Here is a 25345-nt window from a genome sequence, read left to right on the forward strand (position 1 = left end):
TTGAATTCAACAATTGAGTATAACTTTTTTTCTTGCCTCCCCATACTTAAATCAGACACCAAGTATTACACTGGTTTACTCAAATCATTACATTATTTCAATTTTAGTTATTGTTATAGTATAATAAGCATAGTAAACCCAATACCATATAATACTGACTCATATACATATTTATGTGTGTATATATGTTACAAAAGATTATTTTAAGGTTAAGTGTCTCCTAGTTTGATGAGGCAAAGAAAACAAACTCAAAGTAGGTTAGTAAAAAAAAACAAAACCGTTTTTTTAAAGGTAGATGTCAAAGTGCTATTTTAAAAACTACTTTTTATATTAAATCAGCATTTTTCACATAGAAAAAGTAGAAAAATAAAATTAAAGACCTTTTATAAAGGAGTATGTGGAGTAGGTACATGAATTTTCTACACACATAAAAATGGGCATATATGTATACACACATACATATACACACGTACATACATGTAATAGGTTGCATAGTGATCCCCCCCTGCCCCAGAATTCATGTCCCCTTGAAACCTTAGTGTATGATCTTATTGGGAAACATGTAATTAGTTAGAGGTTATACTGGATTAGGGCCCTAAATCCAATGGTTAGTGTCCTTCTAAGAAGGGCCCGTGGAAACAGAGACACACAGACACACTGGGAAGGAGGTCATGTGGTAACAGAGGCAGGGATTGGAGTGAGGTAGCTACAGGGAATACACAGGGACACTAGACAGGAAGAGGCAAAGAAGGAATCCCCGCCAGAGTCTTGAGAGGAGCACAGCCCTTCCAACACCTTCATTTAGGACTTCTAGTCTTCTCAACTTTGAGGGAATAAATTTCAAGCTGCCTAGTTTCTGGTAATAGTATTTTAGCAGCCTTGGAAAACCACTACAATACATATATACTTTGGTACTAGTCAGCTTGTTTCTCTTAACATATTGTGAACATTTTTTTCTTTTTTTAAAGATTTTATTTATTTACTTGAGAGTGAGAGAGAGGGAGGGGAGAAGCAGATTCCCTGCTGAGCAGGGAGCCCGACGTGGGGCTCGACCCCAGGACCCTGGGATCATGACCTGCGCTGAAGGCAGGTGCTTAAGCGACTGAGCCACCCAGGTGCCCCTGTGAACGTTTTTCTATCTTTTCATGTGTAATATTTACACTATGTTTTATTGTGGAAATAGGTGTACCACAATGTACCTGATTCCACAATTTTTATGTAGCATGTTTAATTCCAAGAACTGCTGGTGTGGTCATTTCCTCTTTTTCAGTTAATTATTATTTCAAGACAACAGAACACCAGTACTGTTAGCACTTCTATTAGCACTTAAATGCTAATAATGACCAAATCATTGTTGGCTCACATAAAAAGACATGGACATTTTTTCACGTTCTAGAACTCTTCAAGTGATTTTTGGTGGAGGTTGTTTTTAGACTTCTTACAGCCAACTGGACATCATTGGTTCTGGGCTCCCATTTTAATAGGAAAGGAAACAAGAAGTCATCTTATATTAAAAAAAAAAAAAAAGTCTTGTCCTTGGCCATCGTAAACTAAGGGAATCACAGGATGTCCTGTCTAATGGTATTTGGCTTCCTTTCATGGAACAACCTCAATTAAAGCAAAAAGAACACACTCAACTCACAAGTGATATCTGAGTGGCTGTGACGCCCTCAGTCCCAAACAGAACACAGAAAATAATCATCTGTAACCTAGACCGCAAGACATTACTGCCATTATGGAAGCAGCAACTCATCTGGAATTTGGCCTGAAGATTTTGCAATAAGATGAATAAATGACAAATGAAATAAGTTAAACTCACAAAATCGACTAGTAGACCTAGGGCATTTGTGAAATCATAAATGACCTTATAATATTTTAGAGTATCTTTGGATTTTGAAACATACATGGTTAAGAAGTTTGGCTTTCGGCTGCCAAGATTCTGGAAGCTAAGCATCCCCGCTCTCTCAAGAATCACAAGGTCCCTCAGTTGATCCTTTCAGGTAAACCTAAGACCTTACTAGGCATTAGCTTCCCAGTTTCTCAGTTCTACTTAAGGCAATTATTCCTTAGGGGTTTCCAGAAGTTAGGAGTCAAACTGGCAACACAAAACTGCCAAATTAGAATGAGAATGCATCGAGGAAGAGCTGGGGGGTGGTTGCCTCTGAAACTCACTCACTCTCTCTCTCTCTCTCTCTCTCTCACACACACACACACACACACACACACACACACACACTTTAACTACCCTGGGCAAAAATTTTTAAGTATTGTTCCTTGCTACCTTTAAAGAAGAAAACATTTCTACACATGTTTTCCTCAAACACAGGAATGAAAAATTTGATCCAGCGTTAAGGGGACATGCTATACAAAGAAAAAAGTATCTATGTAATTATTGGGTTCTCCTCCACAGAATTAAAAAAGTGTCCCCTAGCTATCAAGATGCCAAAGAAAACCTAGCTCTTAAATTAACTCATTCATATGCAACTTTTAAAGCGCGTATAGTTGTTTTTTCCCCTCAACTGGAAGAATGATCCTGTTATTTTACTTTTTAACAATCCATTTTAACAGAATCATTGAATATGTACTTACGGGGAGCTGAACCTAACTGCTAGAAAAGGCACTCTGTAGACAAAGACCAGGTAGATCAATTCTTTTTCTTGAAGTGTTTATATGGAGATTAAGAAGAACACAAGATCCATATCCATTAAAATCTAAGACAAGACTGTATCCAGAATTTTTTTATAGTCCTCTTAATAACAGGATAAAACATCTAATTTTAAAAAACAGGCAACTGATTGCAGACACTTCACTCAAGATACATAAAAGGCCAATAAGCACCTAACTTACTTAACATCATTCATCACCAGGAAAATATGAATTAAAATCTCAATGTGATACTTCTATACATCTGTAAGGATGGCCAAAATTTAGAACACTGACAACACCAAGTGTTGCCAAGAATGTGAAGCAACTCTCACATACAGCTTGCAGGAACGTGAAGTGGCACAACCGCTCTGGACATTTGTAATTTCTTAAGTATGACTCTAGGACTCCATCATTCCCCTTCCAGGTATTTACCCCAGAGAAATGAAAACATGTATTCCCACAAAGACTAGTATGTGAAAATTTACAGAAGTTTTATTTATAATTGCTAAGAACTGGAAACAACCCAAATGTTCAACTGGTGAATGATACACAAAATATGGTGTAGCCATACAATGGCTGACTACTTAGCAACAAAGAGTGATGAACTGCTGATAAACCCAGTCTGGATGAATCTCAAAATGATAGCTGAGTAAAAGAAGTCAGACCCAGAAGAGTACCGTCTGGATGGTTCTATTTGTACCCAATGTGACCTGCTGTATGATGACCATGTATGTAAGCAATTACCACCATGTGTGACGAAGTAAAGCAGTGGTTGCCTGGGGCTGTGGACAAAGAGTCCCGGGCCTCTTCTGGGAGTGATGGCTTCAAGGGCACATACACTGCCAAACCTCAGTGCTTCATACACTCCAAATGGATGCAGCTGACTCTATGTAAGCTAGTTCTTCATCAAGCTGATAAAGGGGGAAAGGCTATAGTATAATCTGTCTGAAGTTTTTTCCAGATTCCATTCGGACTTTTTTTTTTTTTAAAGATTTTATTTATTTATTTTACAGGGAGAGACACAGCGAGAGAGGGAACACAAGCAGGGGAGTGGGAGAGGGAGAAGCAGGCTCCCCACTGAGCAGGGAGCCTGATGCGGGGCTCGATCCCAGGACCCTGGGATCATGACCTGAGCCCAAGGCAAACACTTAACCGACTGAGCCACCCAGGCGCCCCTCCATTTGGACTTTTAACTAACATCCGTTGCATGCCAGGTATTGTGCCAGGGACCGAGGCTACAAAGATCATAGAGGATTACAGACAAAAGGTGACAGAGTAGACTGGAACTCCAAATACTAGCTGGCGTGATAAAAGGCCTTTACTTTGCACCAATCACCACTTGGTATGCTTTATATTCCACCATTCATTTAAATCCTCATTAAGAACTCTGAGGTTGGTGCTTTTTTTTTTTTTTTAAGATTTTGAGAGAGCGAGCGAGCGTGCACGCACACACGAGCAGGACCCTGAGATCATGACCTGAGCCAAAGGCAGGCGACAGACGCTTAACCGACTGAGCCACCCAGGCACCCCAAGTTGGTGCTATTATTATTTCCATTTGCACAAAAGGAAAATGAGGCTTAAGAGGCTAAAAAATTTGCCCTAGATCAGATAGTAAGAAGGGGTGGAGTGGGCATGGCGAGTCCGTCTCTCGCCAGAGCCAAGCTTTGGCCTGCTATACCTCCCTGCTTCTCCAAGCAGATCCCCCACTGGTCTTAATGTGGGGTAGGAACGGAGGTGCCGGATGGTGCAGGCCACCTTCTCAGTCCCGTTCACGTTCTGAGCTGGAGTTGAGGTAGCAGTGACACACTCACCACACAGGCCGGAATAGGTTCGTTGTTATTCACGCTGACACCTTTCAGTCAGTGTTACAACGATGCTACCTGCCTGTCAGAAATCCTACAGAGAGAAGATCTGGCTTTTCAAACACCAAACCTGCTTTTCAACTAACTGTGCATTTTGCTAGCCCCACTACTAGGGGATTTTGTGAAGACTTACAGGTCCCCATTCCCTCTGCCATCAGCCCCCTGCCTGATGGCTCTCATCTCTTTCTCCTTTCCCCTGGAGGACCTAGTGTTAAAGGGGCCGATTTACTTTGTTCCCAGACATGGGACAAGAAGGAGCAAGGAGGGATGACAGGGAGGTTGGCACACCCACCTGGGAAGCCCTCACCCTGCGCCTGGTTTGCACCCCTCCCCGCTGCACCCACCAAGCACCCCCTCTTCCGTATCCTCCTTTGCTAGCAAGACATTCAGCCCACAAGCTGCACAAGCTTTCTATTTCACGGTTATTGATGGTAGGCAGGTCCCTATAGCTGGGATAATGCATTCAGAGCTCCCCTTTTGTTTATTCTTAATTGGCCAGTCTCCATGGGGATTCACTCAGCCTTCACCCAGACTGGTGGCTGAGGGGGCTGGAGCAGGGAGGGACTTGAATGCAGATGGCTGTTTCCTGCTTGTGTGGCACTATGGCAGGGGTCACATGAAGACCAGATATTGCTCAATAACTTCCAGAAGGTGGGAGGCTGGACTAAGAGCCGGGGAGGCCAGAGAACCACAGCAGAGGGGATACAAAAATGGCCCGGACCTTTAACTTCCAGCTTTAGGGCCTGCACAGCACCTGATGTGCAGGGCAGGTGCTCCAACGAGGAGAAGGAAACAAAAATTCAAAGAGGGTATCGAGAAGGAAATCGCACAGAGGATTATTTTGCAGGTAGTGCAATATTCACGGAGCATACTAAGCAGGCTGGACACATCACAGATCAACACAGGTGACAGTTCCAGTGCACCCAGGGGAAAATAAAATCCGGACTATGGCTTCCTGCGTGTGCAATCTCTTGGGGCAGATGCTGGAGGGGCACATTTCATTTGTGACCCGTGATGCTGTTTTACTCTAAGAGTGGTACCTGCATTAGGGCAATCTTTAGCATCACCCACGTGACTTCAGTAAGTCCGTGGGTACGTGAAGATGCTTCCCAACGTACCTGAGCATGTAAGCCTCGTGGCTAAACTTAAAACTCATTTAACTTTTTAAATTCATGCTATTAAAGTGTTAAACCACCACTGATGAGGCAATCCATTTACATAATGCCAGTTTAAAAAAAAACAAACAAAAAGGTACACATGGACTTATCTGTCTAGTTCCCACCATTACTAGTTTACATCCATAGTTTCTCTGTGCACATCAAGTAAATGGGAATATATATTCTCATTTTCCTTTTTGCATAATAGCGTACTGTACTATTTTTAACCTAGTGATTGTCAATGCAACTATCGTAGAAGTCTGGGGATTGTAAGAGATAATAAGCCTTTTACTCTTCTCAAGTGGCCTTCCTGTCAGGGCCAAGGAACTTGACCATGCAGGCCACTCAGCAATGCTCAGACGTGTGCCTCGTGGCTGCATGAAAACTTACATTCAGAGGACACACAGGTTGTTTTCATGTACATGCTCCATTTCTGAAAGCTTCTGAAAATTACAGGACTAATAACTGCACCCCTGCTGACAATTAGGACAATGATCACAAAATTACTTTATCGGGGTCAGGTGTGGGTCTCCCCCTTCTCAGATGCCTCCCACCGAGTACTGTCCCCAATACCCCAGGGGCTTTTCCAGGAGGGGCTGCACATTATTTATCTCTGCACTCTGGGGGCCCAGCAATGGGGCCTGGCATATAGAAGGAACTCAGTAAGGTTGCTGATAGAAATCTTAAGTGACTGTGGGAATTTGGGCTTAAATCTCCATTATTGTGTAAAATCCAGAAGTGGGAAATTTAAAAAGCAACAACTTGAAAACATGTTTTGGTATTTCAAAACAACAAAAAGGAAATAGATGTGGTGGGGGGTGGAGCCCACTTTAGTAGCTTCCCTTTCTCCTGATCTGTTGACCACCAAATGCAAACCCTGCAAGGAATCAAGGGAGTGGGGGCTCTTAAATAAAGGGATACCAGTATTTATAATCAAAGTAAAACTGTGACCCTGAGAAAACCTCTCTGACATGTTCACGCCTCTGGCAATTTTGACAAGTTACCTCTCAGTATTTTTCCAGGATAGGCTGACACTAAATAAAAAATTAATGTCTTTAAAGCAAAGCAAAACAAAAACAAATAGCACTTTTAAGGAAAAAAAAAAAAAGGGACCACAGAAATCTAAGGAAGAGCACTGGAAGAGAATTCCGGGCTTATGCAACAACAAACACTGGACATAAACTCCAGAACCAATTCTCTACAACAGATCACAAATTTTATAGATTTCTATCAACACACACTGTGTATTTTTAACTCCTACTTCTCTCTCCCAAATCTCTTGCCCTTTTCCTCTTCTGTTCCAAGTTATAGCCAAAATCTAATTCTTCTGACATACTTTCCCTCCTGAACCAAGTCAGGTCTGGAAATAACAAAGACTGAGCTCTAGCTGTATTTTTTTTACTGGATAAACTTCACAAAGGACAGCATCACTAACAGGAACCATCAACTTCACTATCCTATGTATACATCACCATCTTCTGCTCTTTTAGAAACAAAAAAATCATGCCTGAAGAAGAAAGTTTGTCCTGGTTCAAGTGAGCAAAATTCTAATTAGCCAGGGGAGATCTGACACTGAAAATGTGCAAGTATTTTTTTTTTAGTAACCTACTAAGAAATTATTTCTTGGTGGCCTATAAAACTCTGTTTAACCTTTACCCCACTATTTATTCTCATTAAAATAAACGATCACCTTTGGGGCTGCTTTTTCACAAAAACATATTTAGGAGAAATTTCTTTGATTATGCCACAGGGTAAAAAGACGTGTAATTTCAGTTTTTGCCTATGTGAATTATAGGTTTCCAGTTTGAAAGAATTCTCTCAACAAAATATAAAGTCCAAGGGGCCCAAATACTGAGATAAATTTTAAAATCAGAATTTTAAAATGAACTAAGAAACAAGGTTCAGGGCCCCTGGGTGGCTCAGTCGTTAAGCATCTGCCTTCGGCTCAGGTCATGATCCTGGGATCCGGGGATCGAGCCCCCCATCAGGCTCCCCGCTCAGTGGGGAGTCTGCTTCTCCCTCTTCCTCTGCTTTTTTTCTGTCAAATAAATAAATAAAATCTTAAAAAAAACAAACAAGTGTTCACAGGATACTAACAGGGATGTGTGTGGAGTATCATAGAAGGGCTACTGGAATAGTGCGTGAGATACTAGAGCAGCAGGACACAGCCAATTTAGTATCACAGAGGCTGATAGCTGAACAACAGCCTAAAGTCAGGAAGAATGAAACTCTCCTAACTAACTAACTAACTAACTATATTCTAAGATTTCATTATGAAAAAAGGTAGTTTTCAAAGGAGAGGAACAAGCCAATTTTTCCTCTGAAGTGAAATGGACAAAATTTCAAAGTAAACAAATCTACTCAATCCAGATTCAACGCTCAGTCTTCTCCAGAACCTGCCATCGAGGGGATCACCTTCTTGCTGCATAAAGAATTGGCACCACAGCCATATGGAGCGCTCCAGGAAGCTTCGTCAGAGTTACGTCTGTACATTTTAGGCATTAAATGACTCAGAAGGATCCTTCACAATGAAGAATCATACACCCTGCTTCTGAGTTTGGAAGGATTGGGAGATTGTAAGCTCTATTCACTAGCCACCTCCTGAAGTTCTGTAGCTAACTATGAAGTGGGCTCCTGCAAATAAATACAAAAGCCACCGGCTGACCTAAGAGCCAGTCCTGTTATGGGGTGAAGCGGCATTGATTGCTTCCACTCAGGGAGAGAAGACTCAAGCCAGGAACATATACCTAGATCTCTATGGTCAGGCTGGAGAATTCTCTCACGGCAAATCAAGTATTCTCTACTAATTCTGGCCTTCTAGGGTGGGGCACTGGAGGACTCTCATTTTCCTATCAATTCCCATTTTGAAACAGGAGATAAATTCCAGCAATACATTTCTGTTTTCATTATGCTGTTTTTCAATTAATGAGCTTTCAATGGCCTTCAATTTTCAAGTTCTGACCACCCTGCCTGCCTTTCAATGTCCCTGCTTTATTTTCCACTGCTGCCCAACATGCATCTTACCAGGCCAGTGAAAATTGTGATTCTAAAGCCTATACTCTTTTCACCAAAATTTTTGGTCTTCCACATTATTTAGCTTCCTATAGCATACTGGCTTTGAGGGCACCTTTTTCTTCTTTGAGCCACTGTGGACTGAGGAAATGCAAACCACTTTTGCTAGTAGACCAAGCCAAATACAACAAGGTAAATCGTTATAAAAGGAGTTGCTTATACATCTGACCTCGCTGGAACTCAAGGTCCTCATGGGGCATCTAGAACAGACCTTGGCTAGAGTATGCTTTCAAAAATGTGTCAAATTCTCTAAACCAAATGGAATATTTTAGATTAGCCCCAATATTTCCCCCTCCATTAATCTACGGAATTACTCACTGCAAGCTTCAAGGAGTCCCTATCAATACAGAAACGATTGGGCATATGCAAATCAGCCTCCTAAATTCAGAGGACCATCTCAAGCCACTGTTCTGCTAAGATAACCCACTGTAAAGACACAATCAGTGACAATCACTGCTGAGTAGGGGTGAGCATCTTAGCACATGTGCCCAGAAGACCAACCCCTTAACAGAACTTCTGACAAAGGACCCTCAGAAGTTAAAAATTAGACACCTAATAAGCATCAGGTAAACCTTTGATTTTTACAAATACAAAGAGAAATATTAAGGACAGAAATCATTATTTCTGGAAACTTCCTATGACAGCAGCAAACCTAGATAATGCTAATATGTACGTAACAGACAAGTGAAGCTAGACTCCCGCTGTCTGCAGCTGCTGACCTGGGGGGCAAGGATCTGAAATCTACATTCTGGTCAAAGTGAGCCACCTTACAACAGCCTCTGTTAAATGGAACATGCTTTCACAACTGTCTTTTATACACACACAATATTTGTTTTTCTTAAGAGTTCTTTTTTCAAAACCGGCCAAGTTGGGTGGGAGAGCCAATGTCTTAGGCTTAAGTTTTAGTTTTGCCTTTCTTTACAGTCCTTTTCCTGGGGCCAAGTTGGTTTGGGGTTTTGTTTTGTTTGTTTGTTTTTAGTATTCAGAAACATATGCTACTGTAGTTGCATGTTCAAACACCCATGCGGAAATAGTCCCCTGGACTTATACATTCATTCTTAAAAGACTGGAGTATGCAAACAAAGATGCAGTGGGCAGAGGGCCAGTTAATAAATCTCATTTCCTACCAGCATCTGCATGAAACAGAGCTATAGGGGGTAGCCTCTCCAGGGAGAGCCAGAGCCTGACTCATTCGCTCTGTGAATTAAACACTATCACCTCAGATGGCCCACAACACATTTATTTTTTAAGCAGCTCTTAAAATATATGGAGTTCTAGTGTTCATAAATGCAATGAGGAAGCTGGGTCCAAGAAGGCAATCACACAGTAGTGGACATGAAGAGCAGAAACATCCACACGGCTCTGCTGAGCCATTTTTGCACTGGCTCCTTTTGACTGAAATTACTACTGGAGGGATAATTTCCTAAATGTAACTTGCTTTTCTAATCAAAGTGTGCGTGGGTTTCAATAATGGTGCACCACCCTCCCTGGTCCAGGCTATAAAAATGGGCTCAGTTTATACAAAGAGATACCTGGAGTTAAGTTATCTGGGTCATGAACCATATTTGACCCTTATCTATAGACAATCTAGTGCAAATGTCATGACAAGAAGGTCCTTTGCTGGGAAGAGTAGCCACCTGACACAGAACCGCGCCGTTCCCTAGGTGTCCTCTCCTCACCAGCGCTACCTCTTGGCCTGGAGCTCCTGGAAGAGTCCGCTTTCAGTAATAACTGCATTCTTCTTATATCTATGTAGATCTTTTAAGAAAGTCTTTGTTTTAAATGTTTGAAGTTAACCTCACAGTGACTTTGTAAGACTGCAGTGAGATAATCTTACATGTCATGAGCAACTGTAGAAAATAAGGTCAAAGGTAAAGGACCTGCTGGAAGCCTACCTGCAAATCAGCAAAGGAATCAGGAAGAGAGTTCCCTCTGATCATCCCAGGGCTCTGGGCTGACCCAGATGCTCCACGGGACTCAAACTGAACTCTTCAGCACATGTCATTTTTGAGGGTTATAAGGGACCCACCACCAAAGCAAAATTTATTTGGTTAAATCTATTTGGGCTTTCATGGTACCTTCCAAGTTTCCTCAGCAATTAAATGGCAATACTATTCCAGCCTGGAACACTTCCTGGATAGAAACACGTCTCACATTTTTCCTTCCCCTAATGCCCCTCCAAAAAAATAAGTGGTAGTTATACTACATTGGCCATCCACTTTGAAAGCAAAGTAGACCAAAGAAAACATAAGGTGCGTCTGTCTCAGTGTACACCCTTTGTATAATATAATACCAATACAACTTTGGAGGATTCCTTCTTCATTTAACCTCTGACACCTCTCACTATGGTGTCCAGTAATCCTATTACATAAAATACAAATGCAATAATGCTCTTACTGACTTAAGAATTTCTCCAGTCAGTTCTTTTATTTAAGTTCAGTTTTTTTCCTTTCGTGTAATTTCAGGGCCTCAGAAAACAAACTGGAAATAATTTAGGAAATGAAAATAGATCGAACTGAAAAGGTAACTAAGCTTTTACTTTAAAGCAATATTTTGTCACCAAAAGGTAGCATTTAACCTTACCAAGTCATTTTCCACTGCCATTTCAAGTTTGTTCATATGACTAATAAAACCCAACTAGGCAACTTCCTTTGGCCTATGTGGTAAAATTCGAACTCCGTCTTAAAAGCAACTGCTACTTATGTGGCAGAGGTTAAATCACTGAAGAGACGAGGGCTTCAAATTTATTACCTATACCAACAGTGTAAATAAGTGAGGTTTAAAAACAATTCCGGGGTTTTGGTTTTGGTTTTTAAATTCTATTTCAGGCTTTGGAATGTTCACAAAGAAAGGTGGATGAATAAGGAATAGAAGGGACCTAGTGTTCCAATCACAAGGATCTCCAAAAGAAGAGTCCCAGACGTTGTGGACCAATTTTGGTTTATATTAAGAGAATAACAAGCACTTGGACTCTGTAAGGATGCCATGTCAATGTATTAGTTGGAATCATAAGGCATGAGATTTTGGTGACCTCATGGGCACAGCCAAAATTAACTCCAAGTATTTATATAACTGCCAGAGACGACAGGGCAAAGGTTGCTTATAAATTTTTCTTTTTGAGTCAGCAAATAGGGTTTCTTTGGTCGAAGAGAGAGGAAGTGGGGTACTCTGGGTCCTGTTTTACAAATATATCATATTTACACACACTGAATATTCTACCCACAATGCCAGCTGAACATTTAGATGAAGGCATTAAAAAAAAAAAAAAGAGTTATTTCCTGTTGCTCACTAGCTGAGAGAGGATGCGCTTTAGAGGTATGTGTGCTCTGCCTCGAAGCAAAAGCATTGTTAGTGGTTATCAAGGTAGCATTTAAAAATAACTACCCCAGTACAAAAGAACTTCAGAGGAAATATGAGGGAAGCTATCAGTCTCCCTTCAAGTCTGGCCTTGAGCTGCATTAGACTCTAGCTGCATTCTCCATTACATTGTTATCCTTATCAAACAATGCAAACAATTTTAATGAGCTTATCTACTAGAACATATTGCCAGATATGCTAATGTAAAAATGATGCCAACCACAGAGACCGACTCATTAATCATAAAGCTCACAATACAATGACCAAGATCAGTCCCATCCTCAAATCAGACCTCGGCAAAATAGCAGGAATTACCTTCCTACTGTTTAAAGAAGGGCGGGCTCCCCCACCCATGCGGAGGCTATAAACTCCTAAGAAAATGCATAACGGCACCGGGTTTTCCTCAGGTCCACTGCAGTCCAGTCTCTTTCTAATAAACCATGGGTTCTATGGAGAAAATTTTGGTGAATGTCTGACACCGTGACCTCTGCTGTCAATCCTTGCACCAATCAGCGAGCAGAATTCTTACAAAGCTCCATCAATCTGGCGGTTTAACATCACAGACTGCAGCTTAATCTAGAGGATTCCATCTTTCCTGCACACACACCAGGGCAAGCGCAAACATTTTTCTCGCCATCCTCCTGTTCCCTGCCTTTAGGCACAGCCTATCCAATGGGTCCTTTAAAATCTAAAGGAAAGGAGGAAAGGAAGTGCTACTGCCTGTCTCCCTTTGGAGAGGGGAAAAAAACTGCTTGCATTTTTATCAGTGTGGAAGGAAGGAGATGGAAGGAGACCCCTCGCAGGCAGCAAACCTATTCACAAAATGCTCTCCATCTGCATTCGTGAAGCCTCAATGCATAGCCAACATGACACATGGAAAGAGACAGCAAATGATCACAAGCGCCCTGGCGAACGCACGTCTGCAGCCCGGTCCGGGCGCAGTGTCCGCTCCATTATATAACGGGCCGGATTTCCGCGCGCCCCCGCCGAGCTCCCCCGCCCGGCGCCGCTCCCGGTGCCAGCCCCATTACCTGTAGGAACGCTCCCCGCGCACTGTGTGCTTCCGGAAAGGAATGATGGTCCCGTTATCCTGGATGATGTCGTTGTTGTTCTCGCCATTTGGGGACAGGGTTTGGGTCGGACCAGGCATTGGCGCACTCCCGAGGAAGGGAACAAACCGCGGCGGGCTGGCTGGTGAGGAAGGTGGCTGCGTCTCGTCTTCCCGCTCGCCTGCTCCTCGCGCAGACCGTGCCTGCCTGCCGCCTGCTCGCTGGCTCCCTTCTCCCCGCTCGGCTCCCGCCCCGCCCTCTTGCGTCCCGCCCTCCCGGCTGCTGACGTCAAAGCGCCGGCAGCAGCACCGGGTCACGTGGCCGGGCCCGTCACCATAGCAACCCGCTAACTCATCACCTCTCCTCAATTCGCACAGGGCCGAGGCGTGACCACGCGAGCAGCTCCAGGCAGGCACCGGGGCAGGCCTACATCTGGCATGTAAAACCCCAGGCCACCCCCAGCCCCCCTCACAGACTCGCCTAGTCTGAAAACCAGCTCTTCCTCTAACCATTTCCTTTCCGACCCGCGCTCCGACTGCAGCTGTGTACACAAAAGAACGATTCAGGCAGAGGGGTGTGGGAGACCCTTTAACTCCTTCAACACCAAGTTCTTAGAGCATTCAAATTAAACTCAGTCTGGTCGCAAAAAGATATACAAAGATCTGGTGGCCTGCTCCAGAAAATGTACCAGACTAAGGGGGTTCAGATATCCAACCTCCTCCCCAAAAGTAGCCCCAAACCTGAAAACCTAAGAGGAAGCTATATTTCCTTCTAATCAATGCAGCCTTTACTTTAATAATGTGAAGATTAAAGATTGCAAATGAAGAGATTTTTCTGCAGAAAAGAATCCTCAAAGGGTTTTTTTTTTTTTAAATAGCCACCATTTTAGAACATGATGGTTACCCAAGGCTCCCCAATTCAAATTCTTAAACTGCCTCTTGATACAGATAATTAACTCCTTGTTTATTTTATTTTCATTTGAATTAAACGAGTCAACACTCAATTCAGTATTTGGAAGCTCTCAACATTCTAGCTGTTCTGTATCACTGCAGTGTAGTTTTCAAATACACTGGCCATGAGACAGGTACGGTTAGCATCATCCCTGTTTTAAAATGAGTAAAGTGGTGAGATTAAGTAACTTGCTCAAAGTCACAGAGCTAGGAAGTGGTGAACTGGAACATCAAAATGACACGTTTTCAATGTGATTGGACAGTACTGATCTATATTTAATGTGAGCTCATAAATATAGATCAAGAATCAAGTACTTTATGTACACTCTCAACATGACCACTGTGAAAAGAGCTGTGAACAGAATTGCTAGTACCAGGCAAAGTCGATGGATTAGATTATAAACTCTCAACAGACCCCAGATGCATCCATTACTTTCCTCCAGAGAGAAGAGAGTTTAAAGCATTCTCTGCTTATCAAAAGTGGCCTCTGACCTTTTGTGGGGTGAGAAAGGAAGAACTGGGGTATAAAGGACAGCGTTCATATATGTAGCAGAAAGTACAAGGCTATATGGCTCATCCCTTCACTTTACTGTGTGGTTTATCAGCTTTATCATTTTGTGGTATAGATATTCAAAAAACAAAAAACAAAAAAGCAACCCTGTCATCCTGACAATTCTCCAGCCTATCTCCCTGGTAATAAGTTATTTCTGGCATCAAGCTTCTAGAATTAGAATCAAATAGTTCACAACCCAAATGGTAATGATAATCTCAAACAAGGGGGCCTTTTTCTTTTTCCTATTTTATGTTCTTTTTTTAGGCATCTTAATAATTTTATTTTTCTGCCTTTCCAGTGGACTTACAGTATACAAGTTGATTTTTTTTATCCGTATCTCAGCTTACATGAGATTTTTTCCCCCCTCATACGGTAAAGATCTACTTTGGACCTAAGACTTGCAAGATACAGAGATAAATATAAGTAAAAGATAAACTGCACACTGAACTAAAGAGGCTTGAGAGTGTAGTTATCACTATGAAGACCTACAGTTCCTCTTACTATTTCTGTTACTGACCTCCATGGTTGTCAATTTCCTTACTAATTTGTTCCCTTTCACAAAAGCTTCCCCTTTCTCTGGGGATAGTCTGAAGATAAAAAGCGCAGTCTACAAATCAAGTATTTGTTTTCAGAGTACATCCTCTCATTTTGGGTTCTTTAGTACCGCTTACTTCTCCATGATCTTATACTTAAGTAATATATATAACATAACTGGTGTTATCATGGGGACTAAATTTGTCAGAATTTGAATGTATAGCTCATTGGCTATATCAACTTATTTTGTGGAGATAATACTCCCACTGTTTCTACGCTGCTCATGAAGGAGAGGACTATGGCCAAGAATTTGGGTTGAGGGGAGGGGTAGTGAGTCAGGTGAAAGAGGTATCTAAGAGTCCCTGTAAATCTTCCTCTAAGACTGCTGTGAGTCACGTTACTATCAAGGGACCCAGAGAGCTCCAGAGACCGGTGATTACCCTCTGAGACACTGGGGTAACCGGGGTAATAATTTGAAAATGCTAAACAGATGTGTTTTCATTCTTTTCCCCATACATCAAGTAGGCTGGCAACCATTCTCCTGTTTAGCCCTAGGGAAAAGGAGAGGGCAAATTTCACTTTGGGAAGGAGGATGCAGGACACAGGGAAAGTGCAGAAAAGGCAGGAAGGTGGAGGAAAGAGTCTACTCCTTCCAAATCCGATTGAGTGTGGGAAGGAGATGAAAGGTGGAAAAAGCAGGTCTCCAAAGAGAGATATTAGAGAAGTTTGGCTTTGTTCTCAGCCTTAGGGCCTTACTTTGGCCCCATTTGAGACTCTGAGAAATAACCACCTCAAGGAGTCTCTTCCCACCACCTCCCTCCCCAATTGGGCAAGGTAAGCCCCAGCACCATAAAGACTAAAATCAGTGGCTTGGTATGGCTAGGCAGAAGGGTTAGGGAGAGGGAAGGATGTCTAAAAAATTGAACAATCACCCAAGAATTGGAGCTATTCAAAGACAGTCGAAATTGCAAGAGGCTATAATTCTAAGAATTGGCAAGTTTAAAACCATTTGTTTCCCCACCTCTCAGGACAGTGTGAGGACAGTCACATAGATCAATTATAGAAAAAATAACTATGCTAAAGCATCTACGAACATCTGACTCTGGATTAAGGTTTTGTCTTATGTACATAGGTGTTTCTAAAAGAAATTATATGCAGACCATACATCTCCAACTGCCCTATGGAGAAATGGCTCCTCTCATCAAGCATCATGATTAAAATTGGGGCTCTGGAGCCAGGCAGACCGGGGTCCCCTGCTTGGTTTCACTACACGCCGGCTGTGTGACCTTAGCAAGTTGCTTTGCACCTTCAAGATCTGGTTTCTTCATTTTCCTCACCTAGAAAGTAGGTGTAATGGTATTGGTTTCATACGGTTGCTGTGGAGATTAATTTATAGAATATATTTAAGGCAGTTAACATAGTGTCCGGCATAAGACAAATGCTCTGTAGTAGTAAATGTTATTTTAAAACAACATGTAAGGCATACTCTTGTGTATTAGAAACTGGTACGATAAGAAAAGAAGTCCCAGGCTCGGTCCTCGAGGAACTCATAGGGTTGTAGTGAGCAAGATAAAAATACCAGCAGTTATGATACAACAATAATGCTGTAATAATAGCACCATATTGGGTGATACAGGCCTACAGAAGATGAGCACCTAATTCAGAAAGGAAATTAGGAAGTGGGTCTGAAAAGTTCCCCTGAGGAAGTACCACCTAAGCCTAATGAGTAATAATTATAACCTTTTTTGTTCACTCCGTGTGTGCAAGACAGAATATAAGATCCTTTAGGGTAGGAGCTCCAACTGTTTTGTTCACTGCTATCTCTGCAGCTCCTAGAATGGAGCCTGGCAGCCAGTAGGCACTAAATGAATACATAATTCATTCAGTTATTCAATAAATACCTAATTTGATTCTCACAAGAACCCTAATGACAAAATTGAGGCAAAAAGAAGAAAAGCAACTTGTTCAGTATTAGACATCAGGTTTTCTTGGCCCCAAAGTTCTGATGCTCATCCATCCGGCTGTGTGGCATTTAAAATAGAAATGGTAGTGTAGGGGGAAGATAAAGGATTTCTCAAGCAGATATACTTAGGTACAGAGATAGCAAAGGATGTGAGGTCTCTGGGAAACAGCAATTTGTTACTATGGACCAAGAGCAGGTTACACAGGAGATAGGGCAAGGACCAGGTACAGAACAGTGCCATGGCCCAGCTAAGGAGCTTGACCCTAATTCTGAAGGTGTTTCAGAACCATGAAGTGTGGGACGCCTGGGTGCCTCAGTCCTTAAACGTCTGCCTTTGGCTCAGGTCATGATCCAAGGGTCCTGAGATCGAGCCCCGCATCAGGCTCCCTGCTCCGTGGGAAGCCTGCTTCTCCCTCTCCCACTCCTCCTGCTTGTGTTCTCTCTCTCGCTGTCAAAAAAAAAATAAATGAAATATAAAAAAAAAAAAAACCATGAAGTGCTTTAGGGAGAGAAATTAATGGTGAAATTTGCACATCACAAAGGTCTGATGCTAGTAGTGTGAAGACTGTATCAGAGAAGACTAAAATGAGCCAGTGATGAAGGCCTAAATTCAAACAGTGGCCAAGGGGCTGTAGAAGAAGGCAGATCTGAGCTCTTCAGAGGATCTAATGCTTAGAATTTTTTGACTAACTGGATGTGGGCACCATCACTGATGGAGGTTATGGGGGGGTAGTGAAGGAGAAAGACATTCCAGATGAATCCCAAGTTTATGGCTTGGGTGACCAAGTGGATAATGGTATCATTTATCAAGCTAGGAAATCCAGATTGAATTGCCCTTCTGGAAGAAAGATTCTCAATGTGTTTGGACATAGAGAAGTAGTTCTAGGACATCTGAATGGTGAGAATGAGCGGTTACTGGGCTTCACACATAGCAGGTGTTCATTAAATACTTGTTGACTAAGGGAATATATGGGTCCTTGAGTTTATTTGGTATTTTTGACTTGGAGATACATTGGATTTGGAGGAAATTATCTCATAGGTAATAACTGAAGCGGTGGATGTTGGTGCCCTCAGAGAGGAAGAGAAGGCTTGGCATGGAACTCTTTAGAAGCCCAAGGATACAAGATAAGCCTGCAAAGGAAGACTGAGGAGGATTTTTGCCTCGTGGGGCAAATCAAAGAGGGAATGGTTTCACTCTCCCCAAGAGAGAAACAAGTTTTAGAGAGCAGTCTCTCAGGCCAAATGTCACAAAGTTTGAATCCTGTAAGGGCAGAGGAGGGTTTCCTGGATTTGGTGAGGTGTTCTCAAAGATATTTTTTAAGAGGTTGTCTTAAGAAGTCTGAAGAAAATAAATATTCAAGTAGGGAGAACTGTAATACTCTGCAAAATCACTCATTCTGACTAATCCAAGATCTTCAAAGAAGGAGGAGATATTAAACGAAGATTCATACATGGTATTGGAAACTAACTAGAATCAATAAGTATTTGCACTAAAAAAAAAAAAAAGTTCCCAGCAATATCCCTTCAATATGTTCATTAATGAGTACCTGTTAGGCACCAGATGAATGGACCCTTCTTCTGAGGTCCCATTCTAGTGGGGCCACGACCCCCCCCATTGCTAAAACAAATATTTAAAATGCATGCTTAGAGAGCAGGATCACTAAGGCAGACCCGGAGGACACAGAGCCATAAGAACAATAAGCAAAAAAGGGAAACCATCAGATGTCTCAAAACACAGGTCCACTCAAGGAAGATAGAACTGGGCACCAACACAGATTTTAATTTTCAGAGTTCCTAGGCTATGACACAATCACGTTTCTCTGGAGACTTCAGCCAGTGAGCACCACCAAAGTCACTGTCTCTCTGTGGCTCCCACATGTGGACAGAGATTTTGTATCATCTTGGATTTGAGAAATCCAAGAGACGATAGCAGAGAAGATATGAAATCATTACCCAGGAATGGATGTTCATCTTGATTCTAACCCAGAAGCCCCTACTCATCACAAATGCCTTTCCAGGTGAAAACGTGTTCACTGAAGTTGATAATAGCTGCTGTCAAAGGCATTCACAGCTGTCACAGCACTTTAGATGGGGGGGGCTTCCTTAGATTGTTATCACCTGTGATTGCAGACAGAATTCCACTTAGCAGTCACATCGCTGCCCTGGGACAAGTAATTTCTCCCATGTGTATGTTCCAGGACATTTTCCAGTAGAGAATGACAGGGACAGGTTATCAATCAAGGGCTTAAAATATGTTCCACATCCAAAATGATAGCAGTGGAATAAATACACAATTAACCAGCCAGTGGTGCTGGCCCTGACATTGCAAGGATGGCATAGAAATGCATTTGGGCTTGGTTCTTGTCTTGTTCACTGCTTTTAACCCCAAGGCTAGCATATTTTATTAGTTCTTTCTTTAGATCTGATGAGAATTTTAGGGTATGTAGATGCCTCCTGGTTTTTAGTAATAGCATTTTACTTAAAATTGGTGGATTTCCCCCCACATGAAGCCCCCTTCAAGGCCAACCTAAAAGGTGTGCTCATCCATGACTCACTTTTGAGATTGTAGATTACTTATCAGCCATATTTTTATAGCTATGCTGATATGTTCACGCAGAATTTTGCAAGTGTCCTCCCTATCTGCTAGTAAAATAGCAAGGTTTCTGTAATGTCAAGACACAGAACATGCCACTGCCTAAGATGTCTCTGTGTGCTGGAGTTTTCTAATTTGCTTTTCCTTGGATTTTCTCAAGCTTGGACTTAATTTTGTGGAATAATTCATAGAACATGATGGGAATGTAATTTAAAAACACTCAGAGCATTATGATTTCTGTAATCATTCAATCAAACCTGTGCAATGTGAGTCTATTAAATAAAAATGTGCTTTTGAATTATACCAGCTGGCTGAATTTAAGAGCCTTAAATATGTTTTCCATAAAAATACAATGTTATAAATGTTAATTGGAGAATGTATTAAGTATCACAGAAATATAGAAAATAGAGTAACCATGCCTGGGGAAACAGGAAAAGCTTCACCAAGGTAGCGATACTTGTATCAGTGCTCAATCATTCAATAAATATTTATAGACCACCTACTATGTGCCAGGAACAATTCTAAGCACTGGAAATACAGAAATTGACAAAACAGACGAGATTCCCGGCCCTCATGGAACTTACACCTGAGTGAATGTGTATGTCACGGGATAGAGGAGTAGTAAGAGAGGAGTTCAGAGAGGTAACAGAGGGACCAGAATGTACAGGGCTCTGAATGGCCACTGTAAAGAGTTTGACTTAAAACCAAAGTTAGAAACCACTTATTTGTAGAAGTGTTAGCAGCATCTGCTGACAGAGACATGGAATTTTAGCAATGACAACAATAGCAATAGCAACACCTAACATTTATTCAATCCTTTTTGATGGGCCAAGTGTTATGCTTTAATTGTGCAGGTATTTTAGTCCTCAGAAACTTATAAGGAGCGATTTTAAATCTCCCTTGTCAGAGGAGGTAACTAGTTAAAAATAACTTAGCCTGATCACCAGCCAGGAAGTGGCAAAGCTGGGCAGGAACATACCTGCCAGGCGTCAGTCGTCATTCTTATTCACTAACAACAACCTGCCTTCTAAAACCTGAGTGTAAGAATGCAGAATCTAAGGTTTGGGAATAGCAGGGATGAGACATCAAACATCAGAAGGATGTGGAGGCAAGGGACGTAGACGGCTGCCCTGAAGGCAATTAATTCGGTCCAGAGGGTAGGGAGGTAAAGCTGTACAGAAGAGCACTACCCATGGGACTAAGGGATTGGAAGAAGTGGAAGGATATGGGTAAGGAAAAGACGGGGGTGGGGTGGGAGGAGGAGATACCAGGTTAGTAGTATATATGATTAATAGAGAAAAATAATTTTCTTACCCTTATTGATAGTAATTAACTTTTTTCCCTGAACAAACCTCAACTATCAATGCCCATTTCTTTGATGTCTTATGGAGGGGAAAGAAGACTACAGGCGTTTTTTGTTTTTTTTTTTTGGTACTTGTTTCCAAAGTTAAATCTGCTTTCATTTTCACTATGCCAAGACTGTTGTAATTCAACCATCCAGCTACAGACATGCCTATTTGAGTGCTCTTACGGAAATGTATCTGAGCCCAAGTTCATGAAATTCCTTAATTTCCTTCCCCTCTTTTATTTCCATGTTTAAACCGAGTACATCTTGTTGAACTGACTGGGTAGGACAAAAGGCATCTTGGGCTCAACTGGGTGGCAAGAGAAATGAAGAGACTGTAGGTACCATTAACAAATAATCTTCCAGAAGGCTCAGAAGCTTTCAAGAGAGGATTTCCTTAGGGCTCCCCAAAGTCAACTAACCCATTTGGTTTTATTTCTGACTTTGATATTAAAAAGTTCAAACTTGAGTCAAGGGACTCACTAATATAAATGTGAAGCCAGGAGCCAGGGTACATGGGTGGTGAAGAGATAGTAGTTCGAACAGATATCAGTGGCCTTCAGAGTTTCAGAGCTGCCCAGAACTCAGGCTACCAATGGCAACCAGGGACACTGGGAGGGTGGGTCTTCCGGAGCCTGGGGCTTCTCTGTCAAGTCTGGTGTACACGGCAGCAGAACTGTGGCTCACTGATGTCTCCTCTACAGTGGAGAACATGAGGCCAGCAGCTGGGAAGCAGTGTGAGTAATGGAAGAGAAATTCCCCAATTTCTGACCTCATCCAAATAAAATTTTTAAGAAGAAAATTAAAGAAGCTAGTTCATTAAAAAAAAAAATGCAACTGGAAATCACAGAGACTGTTTCTATCAGAAATGGTTTAATTAGAGCCTATACTTTGTTTTTTCAAGAGCTTATAAGGCCAAGTACCGTCACGTCCTCAATTCACATTTACTGAACATCTCCAGAACATGAACATGAAGGGTCCAACTACAGAGTATAGCACATGAAGACAAAGGGTCACCTTCAACTAGCTTCCATTTAATTTCTCTATGAAGTTATCAGATTCTTAGGAAATACAAAAGGATCTTAGTCTCAACAACATATGGAAAGTCACAATGAGTTAATAGCTGATAGAACTACAGTCAATTCTTGGGACTAGCTCTCCTACACCGCCTGCCTCTCATACCCTCCCCCAAACCCCTAAGTCCAGTCTTCAGAGGCAGGGGAGAATCCTATCAGCCTTCAAGGATGCAATGGGATCATTATAAACAAGAAGCAATGGCATGGCTAGTGAGTTTTTATTAGTCTTGTCTTCCCATCCTTCTGGGAACTATTCCTTCAAACCTTATGATTCTAGTAGAGTTTGCCAATTATAATATTCCATCTTCTTGACCCTAAAGATTGGTTGAGTTAGGCCTATGATCAAGCTATTTAGGATATTTCCCTAGCATTAAAAAAAAAAAATTTAAAGCTGTAGTGTGTGTGTGTGTGTGTGTGTGTGTGTGTGTGTGTGTGTGTCCCTGTGTGCTGGGGGCGGGGGCAGAGATAATACCCTCCTTACTGAAGACATCACTTTAGAATTGAGAAAATACAGTATAAATTATGGGGCAGAAATAAATGCATCCAAATCAGAAAGAAGTAAAATTGTCACTATTTGCAGATGACATGTTACACAGAAAACCCCTGAAGACTCCATGAAAAACCTTAGAATACATGAATTCAGTAAAGTTGCAGGGTAAAAAATTAATATACAGAGCTGGTTGCATTTCTATACACTGATGAACTATAAGAGAAATTAACAATATCGTTTAAATGGCATCACAAAGAATAAAATACCTAGGAGTAAATTTTTTTTTTTTAAAGATTTTATTTATTTATTCATGAGAGAAAGAGGGACAGAGAGAGAGAGAAGCAGAGGGAGAAGCAGGCTCCCAAGGAGCAGGGAGCCCGATGTGGGACTCGATCCCAGAGTCCTGGGATCATGACCTGAGCCGAAGGCAGATGCTTAACCATCTGAGCCACCCAGGCGCCCTACCTAGGAGTAAATTTAACCAAGGAGGTGAAAGACTATATACACTGAAAACTCTTAAGACCCTGATGAAAGAAATTGAAGACACAAATAGGTACCCCATGCTCACGGATAATATTGTTAAAATGTTCATACTATCCAAAGCAATCTACAGATGTGATGAAATCCCTAATCAAAGCTTCAATGGCATAAATAAAAACAAACAAATCCTAAGATTTGTATGGAATCACAAAGACCCAGAATGGAAAAAGCAATCTCAAGGACAAAGCTGGAGACATCACACTTCCTGAGGTCAAACTGTATTATAAAATAGTACTAATCGAAACAGTATGGTGCTGGCACAAAAACAGACACAGATCAATGGAACGAATAAGAGAGCCCAGAAATAAACCTATATGTATATAGGTTTTTTAAAAGATTCACTTATTTTAGAGAGTGTGCATGGTGGGGGAGGCGTGAAGGGGGCACAGAGGCAGAGGGAAAGAAACTCGAGCTGACTTCCTGCCTAGCACAGAGCCCCATGTGGGGCTCCATCCCACAACCCCAAGATCATGACCCGAGCCTAAATCAAGAGTAGGCCACTCAACCAACTGAGCCACCCAGGCTCCCCTGTAAGATTAATTTATGACAAATGAGGCAAGAATATACAATGGGGGAAAGGACAGTCTCTTCAATAAATGGTGTTGGGAAAACTGGATAGCTACATACATTAGAATGAAACTGGACCCCTACCTTATACCATACAGAAAAATGCATAATAGATTGCACACTTAAACATAAGACATAAAACCTTAAAACTCCTGAAGGAAACACAGTGGTTAAGCTCCTTGATGTCAGTCTGGCAATTATTTGTTGGATTTGACAACAAAGCAAAGGCAACAAAAGCAAAAACAAAGAAGTGGGACTACATCAAACTAAAAACCTCCTGTATAGCAAAAGGAAACCATCAACAAAATGAAAAGGCAACCCATAAATAGGAGAAAATATTTGCAAGTCATATAAATACAGGGTTATATATAAAATATATATTTATATATAAAATAAGGGGTTAATATCCAAAAAATATAAAGAACTCATATAACTAAACAGCAAAAAATAATCTGATTTAAAAAATGGAGAGGAATTAAAGAGACATTTTTCCAAAAATGACATAAAAATGGCCAACAGGTACCTGTAAAGGTGCTCAGCATCACTAATTATGAAGGAAATGCAAATCAAAACCATGATGAGGAATCACCTCACACCTGTTAGAATGGCTGGTATCAAGGAGATGAGAAATAAGTGTTGGCAAGGATGTGGAGCAAAGGGAATCCTTGTCCACTATTGGTGAGAATGTAGATCAGTAGAGCCAATCTGGAAAACAGTATGGAGTTTCCTCAAAACGTGAAAAATAGAACTACTCTATAATCCAGCGATTCTACTTCTGTGTGTGTTTATGGGAAGAAAATGAAAACACTAACTGAATAAATATCAGCACCCCTATATTCATAGCAGCATTGTTTACAATGGCTAAGGCATGGAAGCAACCTATAATGTCCAGACAGGTGAATGGATAAAGAAAACATGGTATATTCTACCCCCCAAAGTGGAATATTATTCAGCCATAAAAAACTGAGATATATTGCCATTTGGGACAATGTGGACGGACCTTGAGGGCATTATACAAAGCAAAGTAAGTCAGACAGAGAAAGACAAATACCATATGATCTTACTTGTCTGTGGAATCTAAAAAAGCCAACCAACCACAAATCCGAGATACAGAGAGCACTGGGAGGTAGGTGAAATGTGTGAAGGGAGCCCAAAGGTACAAAGTTCCAGCTGAGGATGTAATGTACAACATGGTGACAGTAGTAATATTGTATTGTACATTTGAAGTTGAGGGCGTAGACCTTAAAAGTTCTCATTTTCAAAAAGAAAAAAAAAACCAGTTGTAACTATGGTGATAGATACGAACTAGACTTATTGTGATCATTTCCAATATATACAAATACTGTGTTGTACACCCAAAACTAGTACAATGTTATATGTCAATTATATCTCAATTTTAAAAAAGAAAATATAGTATAAACTGTATATTTACTGTATTTTGCAAGGAGAGGTAGAAAGAGGTCATAGTTTGGATTAATAGACTCAAATTTGAATCCAGATGCCGGTCCTTAAAAGTTAGTAAACTTGGCAAATTACTTCTCTTAGCCTCAGCTTCATCCATAAAATGGGGTATACTAAGATTCACAAGGTA

At 41.4% G+C, this 25345-nt stretch overlaps 1 protein-coding gene across 4 annotated transcripts in view; it reads right to left on the reverse strand.

Annotated features, from left to right (window-relative positions):
- MAPRE2 (microtubule associated protein RP/EB family member 2) overlaps nt 1-25345 on the reverse strand; it is a 159409-nt gene that overhangs the window by 89144 nt on the left and 44920 nt on the right. Inside the window, exon 1 of one of the 4 annotated variants that reach the window (XM_025886360.2) lies at nt 13126-13408. The exons of the other annotated variants lie outside the window; for them this stretch is intronic. Coding sequence (XP_025742145.1) covers nt 13126-13244 — 119 coding nt within the window. The 5' untranslated portion in view covers nt 13245-13408. Of the gene's footprint in view, nt 1-13125; nt 13409-25345 lie in introns of those variants that run through there. 4 annotated transcript variants of the gene reach the window in all.

The sequence above is a fragment of the Callorhinus ursinus genome, unplaced genomic scaffold (genome assembly GCF_003265705.2).
Source record: "Callorhinus ursinus isolate GAN/ISIS: 27379988/994484 unplaced genomic scaffold, GSC_fseal_2.0 scaffold11, whole genome shotgun sequence".
In the NCBI taxonomy this organism is placed as follows: Eukaryota; Metazoa; Chordata; class Mammalia; order Carnivora; family Otariidae; genus Callorhinus; species Callorhinus ursinus.